The sequence below is a fragment of the Arachis stenosperma genome, chromosome 1, assembly GCF_014773155.1.
Source record: "Arachis stenosperma cultivar V10309 chromosome 1, arast.V10309.gnm1.PFL2, whole genome shotgun sequence".
In the NCBI taxonomy this organism is placed as follows: domain Eukaryota; kingdom Viridiplantae; phylum Streptophyta; class Magnoliopsida; order Fabales; family Fabaceae; genus Arachis; species Arachis stenosperma.
Genome location: NC_080377.1, coordinates 49,667,680 through 49,679,581, shown reverse-complemented (window position 1 = coordinate 49,679,581; position 11,902 = coordinate 49,667,680). Strand labels below are relative to the sequence as shown.

The 11,902-nt window shown below is 36.2% G+C and overlaps 1 protein-coding gene across 1 annotated transcript; it reads right to left on the bottom strand.

The window, feature by feature from the left end:
* Positions 1-379: 379 nt before the first annotated feature.
* On the bottom strand, positions 380-982 carry LOC130979486 (uncharacterized). Its single transcript, XM_057902947.1, has one exon. The coding sequence runs from the start codon at positions 980-982 to the stop codon at positions 380-382; it is 603 nt and encodes a 200-aa protein (XP_057758930.1).
* Positions 983-11,902: the final 10,920 nt, after the last annotated feature.

Here is an 11,902-nt window from a genome sequence, read left to right as displayed (position 1 = left end):
GCCTGTGGCAGGGTTAGGCTTGCAGTAATATGTTAGTGTCCCTTTGTGCTATTTCCCTCTTCCATGGTGAATACTGTGATGAGATAAGTGCATACTACCATCTTGCATAGTGAGAAGCCTTTAGTAGGGATCTTTTTGGTCCTCATCCCCTAGGCATCTTTCTCTTAGGACCCTCTTCCTTGGTTGATAGTGCACACCCGACACCAAACTTACGTTTGGTGGTAGAGGGTCAAATTGGTTCCATCCAAGGGAGGAGGCTTGAATGCTGAATCCTTTATGCAAGTGTCTCTCTTGTCAGGGGGTAATGGAGGGTTAAGAACCTCGAACGCCATACAGTCCTCATGCAACCTCAGAGCCTTCTCTCCTTGCTCAACATCTATCAAGGCTCTTTTAGTGGTTTTTTTGGAATGATGGAGTCAATTGCGTCCTCTTCCATGTCAGAGCCTGCAGGGAAGAAGAGCTCTCCAACCTTCACCAGTACGTTCTCTGCTAACCCATGTGATTGCCTTAAGGATTGGTCAGTCATTTGTAGGGTAATCCTTGTTTCTTGTGCCTCTTGGATTCTTAGCTTCTTCATCATAGATGAAGGTATCAGATTTAAACTTAAGCCAAGATCATACAGGGCCTTGTCAAAAGTGATATTTTCAATAGGACATAGGAATTGAAAGCTCCCTATGTCTGGCATCTTCCTTGGTAGTTTATTTTGGACTAAAGCACTGCACTCTTTGGTCAGTACCATAGTCTCATCTCCCCTTAGGTCCTTCTTTTCTAAAAGAATGCCTGTTAGACAGGCCGTATAGGGGGTCTTCTTTTTCAATACCTCTGCAAAAGAGATATTGACTTGTAGCTTCTTGAGTGCTGCTAGGAAATGAGCCAGTTGCTCATCTTCTGGTTCTGTTTGCACGACTAGAAAAGGTAGCTCTTGAGGCTCTTTCACCTCTACAAGGGCGTGCTCTGTGGTAATCACAGGCTCCTCTTGCATGTCCAGAGAAGATTCAACTTGAGGTTTCTTCTCCCCTATAGAGGCGTGCTCAATGTCATTCTCAGGATCCTCCTAGTCCTTGATTGCCTTCAGTCCCTCAATAGCAGGCTCCTGAGGTTCGGCCTCCTTGGTGAAGACTACTATTCCATTTTCTTTTAAGGTCTCCTTCCCAGAGAGCATCAGGATTTCTATGAAGGCCCTATAGGGATGCACCTCCTCAAACAACTCAGTAAGAGGAATATTAACCTGTTCAGGTGTCCACTGGTCATGGGTGTGAGTGTCTCCTTGAGGGTAGTTACCACTCGTATCACTAGGAGCATTATAAATCTCAGCAGAAGGTGCGGCTACAGTTTTTATGTCTAGATCTTCTATCCTAACTGGGGTCTCCTCACAGGAGTATAAGTGCTAGTTATTTGCAGCTATCTAAATGAGCTCATATGCCTCGTCGTGTTTCTCTATAAAGTACAGAGAACTACCTACAAAGTGATCTACTGTCTTCCTAGCTATCTCAGAGATGACTTCATTGAAGATGATTGTCTTGCCCCATCTTGAGAATATATGGGGAAGGGGGCAGTTCTTGAACATCAGCTTGTACCTCTCCCAAGCATTATGGAGGGACTCGCTCTCCTTCTACCTGAAGGTCTGAACATCTGTCACTAGCTTAGTTAATCTCTATGAGGGAGAGAACCTGTTCAGGAATTCGTCAACAACCTTATCCCAGTTGTTAACACTTCATCTAAGTTCCATATGCCACCATTCATTTGCTTGATCACTCAGAGCAAATGGGAAAAGTTTTAGTCTGGGGACTTCAGGGTCCACTCTATTGGCCCCTACAGTGTCACAGAACTGGAGGAAGTCGGAGATGAACTTACTTGGGTCTTCCTGTGGTTGTCCATGAAACTGGCACTTTTGCCGTAATAGCAGGACCTGGTCTATGCTGACCTTAAAGTCATCTGAATCAATATGAGTGTCAAATGTATAAGAGCCCATAGTGACTTCGGTGTTCCTGCATACATACATAAGAGACAAAGAAAAATGGGAGTCTCTATGTCACAGTACAGGGAGCTCCCAATGAGATATCCAAAAGAAATAGAAGAGAATAAAGAGGGAGAATTCAAAAATTAAAGAAGGAAAAGGAATTTAAAAATTTAAATTTTTTTATTTTTTTATTTATTTTTATTTTTTTAAATTAAAAAATAATAAATAGAAATAGAAAAATTAATTAAAAAATTCAAAAATAAAATAAAAAATTAGAAATAAAGGATTTAAAAATTTTTGAAATTAAAAAAGAAAGAGAAACAATTAACTAACAAGATTTGAAAAGAAAGATAATAGAATTGATTTTGGAAATTTTAAAATTAAAAAAGAGAAAGTCAAACAAAAATATTTGATATTTGAATTTGAAAAGAAAGAAAAGATTTGAAATTTAAAATTTAAAAGAAGAAGTCAAACTAGATAAGATAAGATTTAAAAATTTAAAATTTAAAAGATTTGAAATTATAAAAGAAAGAGTCAAACTAGAAAAATAAGATTTGAAAAGATTTGATTTTGAAAATTTTTGAATTTGAATTTTGAAATTTGAATTTTAAAATTTGAATTTAAAATAAGATAAGATGGAATCTTTTTGAAATTCAAAGAAAGATAAAAAGATAAGATATGATAAGTATTTGAAAAAGATTTGAAAAGATAGGATTTAAAATTTAAAAATTAAACTTTACTCAACAAGGAAATACCAAACTTAAAAATTTATGAAATCAAAGGCTATGATTTTCGAAATTTTTGAAGGAAAAGCATAAAAGGGACACCAAACTAAAAAATTTTAAGATCAAACAAAGAAAAACACCAAGAATAATTTGAATACAATGAAGAACACTCAAAAACACTCTTTTGTAAATTTATGAAAAAAAAACACAAAAATACACCAAACTTAAAATTTTTAGATCAAAGACACTAGCTTTTCGAAATTTTAAAGAAAAACAACCAAAAGACACCAAAATTAAATTTTAAGATCAAAACAAGAAAAGAAACAAGCTAAGAACAACTTGAATATAGAAAAAGAACACTAAGAGTAATTCGAAAAATTTTAAGGAAAATAAAGAACACACAAAGGACACCAAACTTAAGAATTGACACTAGACTCAAACAAAAGACACTATTTTTTAAAATTTTTGGAAAAAGAAAACCAGAAAGTTCGAAACTTTTAACAATAACAAGAACAAAAGACTCAGATAAAAGATAAAGATTAATAAAGAAAAGAAAAAGTTTTGAAAAAATTTTGAAAAAAAAACAAAAGACACAAAACAAAACAATAAAAATTACCTAATCTAAGCAACATGATAATCCGGTAGTTTGTCAAATCCGAACAATCCCTGGCAACAGCGCCAAAAACTTGGTGCACGAAACTAACTTCGCACGTTTTGCACAGATAGACCGGCAAGTATACCGGGTAATCCAAGTAATAACTCAGGTGAGTGAGGGTCGATCCCATGGAGATTGTTGGTTTGAGCAATGATGACCGAAAATCCACTATATCACTATAATGAACCCGTCTTTGGCAAGTATACCAAATTATCGTCAAGTAATAACTCACAATGAGTGAGGTTGAATCCCACAGAGATTGATTGATTGAACAACTTTAGTTACTGGGTGATTTAGTCAAGCTAATTGATGAGCGGATAATTTATACGCTTTTTGACATTGTTTTTAGGTAGTTTTTAATGAGATCTAGCTACTTTTAGGGATTTTTTATTAGTTTTTATGCAAAATTTATATTTCTGGACTTTACTATAAGTTTATGTATTTTTCTGTGATTTTAGGTATTTCCTGGCTGAAATTGAGGGACCTGAGCAAAAATCTGATTCAGGCTGAAAAAGGACTGCTGATGCTGTTGGATTCTGACTTCCCTGCACTCGAAATTAATTTTCTGGAGCTACAGAACTTCATATGGCACGCTCTCAATTGCGTTGGAAAGTAGACATCCAGGGCTTTCCAGCAATATATAATGGTTCATACTTTATTCGAGCTTAGATGACGCAAACTGGTGTTCAACGCCAGTTTCATGCTGCATTCTGGAGTAAAACGCCAGAAACACGTCACAAACCAGAGTTAAACGCCAAAAACATGTTACAACGCAACATGTTACAACTTGGCGTTTAACCCCAAGAAAAGTCTCTGCACGTGTAAAGCTCAAGCTCAGCCCAAGCACACACCAAAATGGGCCCCGGAAGTGGATTTCTGCACTTAGACTTACTTCTGTAAACCCTAGTAGCTAGTTTAGTATAAATAGAACTTTTTACTATTTTATTAAGAGTCCTTTTGATCAGCCATTTTGGTATCTATCTTTGGATATTGAGTTCTTAGACTTTGGGGGCTGGCCATTCGGCCATGCTTGGACCTTTATCATTTATGTATTTTCAAAGGTGGAGTTTCTACACACCATAGATTAAGGTGTGGAGCTCTGCTGTTCCTCGAGTATTAATGCAATTACTACTATTCTTCTATTCAATTCAGCTTATTCTTATTCTAAGATATTCACTGCACTTCAACATGATGAATGTAATGATCCGTGACACTCATCATCATTCTCACCTATGAATACGTGCCTGACAACCACTTCCGTTCTACCTTAGATCGAGCGCGTATCTCTTAGCATCCATTCCGAACGATCGGAGTCTTCGTGGTATAAGCTAGAATTATTGGCGGCCATTCCTAAGATCCGGAAAGTCTAAACCTTGTCTATGGTATTCCGAGTAGGATCTGAGATGGGATGATTGTGACGAGCTTCAAACTCGCGAGTGTTGGGCGTAGTGACAGACGCAAAAGAATCGCTGGATTCTATTCCAACATGATCGAGAACCGACAGATGATTAGCTGTGCTGTGAGAGTGCATTTGGACCATTTTCACTGAGAGGACAGGAGGTAGCCATTGACAACGGTGAAACCCAACATACAACTTGCCATAGAAAGGAGTAAGAATGATTGGATGAAAGCAGTAGGAAAGTAGAGATTCAGAAGGAACACAGTATCTCCATGCGCTTACCTGAAATTCCCACCAATGATTTACATAAGTATCTCTATCTCTATTTTATGCTTTATTTATCTTCATAATCGAAAACCATTATAACCATTATTATCCGCCTGACTGAGATTTACAATATGATCATAGCTTGCTTCATACCGACAATCTCCGTGGGATCGACCCTTACTCACGTAAGGTATTACTTGGACGACCTAGTGCACATGCTGGTTAGTTGTGCGAAGTTGTGACAAAGTGTGATTCACGTTTGAGAGCACCAAGTCTTTGGCACCATTGTTGATGATCACAATTTCGTGCACCAAGTTTTTGGCGCCGTTGCCGGGGATTGTTTGAGTTTGAAGCCAGCGATTATTCAAGATTCCGACAACAACAACAAGTTTTTGGCGCCGTTGCCGGGGATTGTTTGAGTTTGGACAACTGACGGTTCATCTTGTTGCTCAGATTAGGTAATTTTTTTTTCAAAAATCTTTCAATTTTTATTTTATTTATTTTTGTTTTTCCAAAAAGAAATTTTCGAAAAATAAAAAAAAATTAATAAAATCATAAAAATCAAAAACAAATTTTTTTTTCTGTTTCTTATTTTAAGTCTAGTGTCAATTTTTAAGTTTGGTATCAATTGCATGTTTTTAAAAAAATTATGCATTTTTTTCGAAAAAATTCATGCATGGTGTTCTTCATGATCTTCAAGTTGTTCTTGGTAAATCTTCTTGTTTGATCTTCATATTTTCTTGTTTTGTGTCTTTTGTTGTTTTTCATATGCATTTTTGCATTCATAGTGTCTAAGCATTGAAAATTTCTAAGTTTGGTGTATTGCATGTTTTTTTTTTCTTGAAAATTTTACAAAAATAAGTTCTTGATATTCATCATGATCTTCAATGTATTCTTGGTGTTCATCTTGATATTCATAGTGTTCTTGCATGCATTAGTTGTTTTGATTCATAATTTTTATGTCTTGAGTCATTTTCTTGTTTTTCTCTTTCCACATTAAATTAAAAAAAAATCAAAAAATATATTTTCCTTTTTTCTCTCATAAATTTCGAAATCTTTGAGTTGACTTAGTCAAAAATTTTTAAAATTAGTTGTTTCTTGTTAGTCAAATCAAGATTTCAATTCTAAAAATCTTATCTTTTCAAAATCTTTTTCAAAAAACAAATATTTTTCATTTTTATTTCATGTTTTTCGAAAAAAGTTTTTAAAATTAATTTCAAAATCTTTTTCTTAATTTTATTTCATAATTTTTGAAAACTTTACTAACAATTAATGTGATTGATTTAAAAATTTGAAGTTTGTTACTTTTTTGTTAAGAAAGGTTCAACCTTTAAATTCTAGAATTATATCTTTTAGTTTCTTGTTAGTCAAGTAATCAATTTTAATTTTAAAAATCAAATCTTTTTCAAAATATATTTTCAATCATATCTTTTTAATCATATCTTTTCAAACATATCTTTCTTAAATCATATTTTTTTAAAATCAATTTCAAAAATCTTTTCTAACTTCCTATCTGTTCAAAATTGATTTTCAAATCTTTTTCAACTAACTAACTAACTTTTTGTTTGTTTCTTATCTTTTTCCAAACCACCTAACTACTTTTCTCTCTCTAATTTTCGAAAATTCCTCACTCTTTTTCAAAATTCTTTTAATTAACTAATTGTTTCAGATTTTAATTTTAATTTTATTTCTTTTCTCAATTTTCAAAAATCACTAACCATTTTTCAAAATCAATTTTTGAAATTCTCTCCTTCTCATCTCCTTCTATTTATTTATTCATTTACTAACTATTCTCTTCATCTAAAAATTTGAACCCTCTCTTCTCCTCTGTGTTTGAATTTTCTCATCCTTCTTCTATTCTTTTCTTCTTCTACTTACATAAAGGAATCTCTATACTGTGACATAGAGGATTCCTCTTCCTTTTCTGTTCTCTTCTTTTTCATATAAGCAGGAGCAAGGACAAGGACATTCTTGTTGTAGCAGATCCTGAACCTGAAAGGACTCTGAAGAAGAAGCTAAGAGAAGCTAAAGCACAACAATTCAGAGAAAACCTTACAGAGAATCTCGAAAAAGAAAAAGACATGGCCGAACCCAATAACAATGATGGAGGCGCAAGGAGGATGCTTGGTGATTATACTACACCTACTTCCAATTTTTATGGAAGAAGCATCTCAATCCCTGCCATTGGAGTAAACAATTTTGAGCTGAAGCCTCAACTAGTTGCTCTAATGCAACAGCACTGCAAGTTTCATGGACTTCTATCAGAAGATTCCTATCAGTTTCTAACTGAGTTCTTGCAGATCTGTGATACTGTTAAGACTAATGGAGTAGATCCTGAAGTCTACAGGCTCATGCTTTTCCCTTTTGCTGTAAGAGACAAAGCTAGAACATGGTTATACTCACAACCCAAAGATAGCCTGTACTCTTGGGATAAGCTGGTCACGGCCTTCTTGGCCAAGTTCTTTTTGCCTCAAAAGCTGAGCAAGCTTAGAGTGGATGTTCATACTTTCAAGCAAAAAGATGGTGAATACCTCTATGAAGCTTGGGAAAGATACAAGCTGTTGACCAAAAAGTGTCCTTCTGAAGAAGAAGCTTATGATCCTAAGAACCCTGCAATGGCAGAGGTGAATTACATGGGTGAAGCTTATGGAAACACCTATAATCCCTCATGGAGAAAGCATCCAAATTTCTCATGGAAAGATCAACAAAAGCCCCAACAAGGCTTTAATAATGGTGGAAGAAACAGGCTTAGTAATAGCAAGCCTTTTCCATCATCTTCTCAGTAACAGACAGAGAACTCTGGGCAGAGTACCTCTAATTTAGCAAACATAGTCTCTGATCTATCTAAAGCCATTCTAAGTTTCATGAGTGAAACAAAATCCTCCATTAGAAATTTGGAGGCACAAGTGGGTCAGCTGAGTAAGAAAATCACTGAAACTCCTCCTAGTACTCTCCCAAGCAATACAGAAGAGAATCCAAAAAGAGAGTGCAAGGCCATTGATATAATCAAAATGGCCGAATCCAAAGAGGAAGGGGAGGATGTGAATCCCAATGAGGAAGACATCATGGGACGTCCTCCAGACAGAAAGGAGTTCCCTATTGAGGACCTAAATGAATCTGAGGCTCATATAGAGACCATAGAGATTCCATTAAACTTCCTTCTGTCATTCATGAGCTCTGAGAACTATTCTTCCTCTGAAGAGGATGGGGATGTAACTGAAGAGAAAGTTGCTCAATATATAGGGGCCATCATGAAGTTGAATGCCAAGTTGTTTGGTAATGAGACTTGGGCAGATGAACCTCCCTTGCTCATTAGTGAACTAAATACATGGGTTCAGCAAACTTTACTTCAAAAGAAACAAGATCCTGGTAAATTTTTAATACCCTGTACCATAGGCACCATGACCTTTGAGAAGGCTCTGTGTGACCTGGGGTCAGGTATAAATCTTATGACACTCTCTGTAATGGAGAAACTGGGATCTTTGAGGTACAAGTAGTGCACGAAAATGACACTCACACTATGTAATTCCGCACAACTAACCAGCAAGTGCACTGGGTCGTCCAAGTAATACCTTACGTGAGTAAGGGTCGAATCCCACGGAGATTGTTGGCTTGAAGCAAGCTATGGTTATCTTATTATTCTTAGTCAGGATACCAATAGGATTCTTTAGTTTCAATTCTAAAAAGTGAAAGAGCATGAAACAAGTAATTGTTACACAGTAATGGAGAATATGTTGGAGTTTTGGAGATGCTTTGTTCTTTGAATCTCTGCTCTCCCCCTGTCTTCTTCTTCATGCACGCAAGGTTCATTCCATGACAAGCTGTATGTAGGGCATCACCGTTGTCAATGGCTACTTCCCATCCTCTCAGTGAAAATGGTACAAATGCTCTGTCACAGCACGGCTAATCATCTGTTAGTTCTCGATCATGTCGAAATAGGATCCATTGATCCTTTTGCGTCTGTCACTACGCCTAACACTCGCGAGTTTGAAACTCGTCACAGTCATTCAATCCCTGAATCCTACTCAGAATACCACAGACAAGGTTTAGACATTTCGGATTCTCAAGAATGCTGCCAATGGATTCTAGCTTATACCACGAAGACTCTGATTAAGGAATCTAAGTGATACTCATTCAGTCTAATGTAGAACGGAGGTGGTTATCAGGCACGCGTTCATATGTTGAGAATGGTGATGAGTGTCACAGATCATCACCTTCTTCATATTGAAGTGCGAATGAACATCTTAGATAGAAACAAGCGTGTTTGAATAGAAAACAGAAATAATTGCATTAATTCATCGAGACGCTGTAGAGCTCCTTGATAAACCCATATTTCATGAGTTCTTTTGTGCTTAATTTGAGTGATTTATACAATCCTTCACCTACTTATTCAAATTAATTGCATGGTTTTACTTTCCCTTCCTTATTATGTGATGTATGTGAAAAACATATTTTCCAGGCTTTAAAATTAACTATTTTAATTACCTTTATTTCCATTCGATGCTGTGATTAGTGTGTTGAGTAGTTTCAGATTTTCTAAGGCAGAATGACTTAAAGGATGAAAAAGAAAACATACAAAATGGAAGGAGAAGGCAAAACGGAGCTTTAAGGAAACTGGTATCCACGCGACCGCATGGACGACGCGATCGCGTGCCAGAAGCGAAGATGCAGCGACGCGGCCGTATGACTGACGCGACCGCGCGCCTTAAGCAGAACGCATATGACGCGGAAGCGTGACTGACGCGACCGTGTGGCAAGGAAAAGCTCCGAATGACGCGACCGCGTGACCGACGCAGACGCGTGACAGAGGCCACGAATCAGAATTTACAGAATATGCCCCAGCGATTTCTGAAGCCCTTTTTGGCCCAGATCCAAGTACAGACAGCATAGACTAGAGGCTATAAAGTGGGGGAATGCATCCATTCATAAAGAGGCTTTTCATAATTCACTTTTCATGATTTAGATTTAGTTTTGAGGGAGGTTCTCTCCTCTCTCTCTTAGGATTTAGGACTTCTCTTTGTTTTTAAGAGTGACTCTCGATCCAGGTTTTATATTCCTTTGTCTTAAGATTACTTTTCACTTTATTTAGTTATTCCAGCATTTGAGTTAATTATTTACTTTTATAATTTAATTTATGAATTATTCCATGTCACATATTATTGTTTGAATTAATGATAATTGAGGTATTTTCAGTTTATGATTGTTTGCTTTTATTCACGTTACCATTGCTTCCGATCTGAAGATATTTTATTCCAGCAATTTACTTTTTCCCCTTTTGGTTAAGAAATCAGTAACTCAACAGTTATCAAACTCAGCGTAAGTGATAATCGTTATCTTGCTAATTGAACTGAACTTCAATTATCCCAACTTTTTCTTAGGAAATAAATAGGATTCGAAGGTCAAACTAATTAGTCCCTTGACTTACCTTGCTTCAAAGGTTAACTAAGTGGAATTAAGATACAACTTTCATTATTGTTGAGAGGGATAACTAAGTTGGATTTCTAATTTCTCTCCTCTTGCCAAAAGTTGCTTTACAGTATTTATTTATTTTACTTGCCATTTATATTACTTATTCCACACTCTTGAAACCCCAAAATTTACAATCTCCATAACCAATAATAAGAACATACCTCCCTGCAATTCCTTGAAAAGACGACCCGAGGTTTGAATACTCGGTTAACAATTTTTAAAGGGGTTTGTTACTTGTGACACCCAAACGTTTGCACGAAGGGATTTCTGTCGGTTTAGAGACTATATCTACAACGCGACTGTATTTATAAAATTCTATACTGGCAAAAATCCTAACGTCACTCCTCACCCCCAACAATGGAGTTTAGAGACTCATGTCATCACAAAGTACAAGGTTCAGATCTAAAATGTCATGAGGTCCAAAATAAGTCTCTAAAATTTGTTTAAATACTAAACTAGTAACCTAGGTTTACAGAAAATGAGTAAACTAAGATGGATAGTGCAGAAATCCACTTCTGGGGCCCACTTGATGTGTGCTGGGGCTGAGACTTAAGCTTCTCACGTGCCTGGGCTGTTTCTGGAGTTAAACATCAGGTTGTAACTTGTTTCTGGCGTTCAACTCCAACTTGCAACCTGTTTCTGGCGTTCAACGCTATAATGCAACATGGAACTGGCGTTAAACGCAAGTTTACATCGTTTATCTTCATGCAAAGTATGAACTATTATATATTGCTGGAAAGCCCTAGATGTCTACTTTCTAACCCAATTGAGAGCGCTCCAATTGGACTTCTGTAGCTCCAAAACATCCATTCTGAGTGCAGGGAGGTTAGAATCCAACAGCATCAGCAATCCTTTTTCAGCCTGAATCAGATTTTTGCTCAGCTCCCTCAATTTCAGCCAGAAAATACCTGAAATAACTGAAAAATACACAAACTCATAGTAAAGTCCAGAAATATAAATTTTGCCTAAAACTAATAAAAATATACTAAAAACTAACTAAAACACACTAAAATCTACATGAAATTACCCCCAAAAAGTGTATAAAATATCCGCTCATCACAACACCAAACTTAAAATGTTGCTTGTCCCCAAGCAACTAGATAAATAAAATAGGATAAAAAGAGATTAAGAAGCAATAATATCTCAGAGTTTCAAGTGAAGCTCATATTCTAATTAGATGAGCGGGGTTAGTAGCTTTTTGCTTCCGAACAGTTTTGGCATCTCACTTTATCCTTTGAAATTCAGAATGATTGGCATCCATAGGAACTCAGAATTCAGATAGTATTATTGATTCTCCTAGTTTAGTATGTTGATTCTTGAACACAGCTATTTTATGAGTCTTGGCCATGGCCCTAAGCACTTTGTTTTCCAGTATTATCACCGGATACATAAATGCCACAGACACATAACTGGGTGAACCTTTTCAG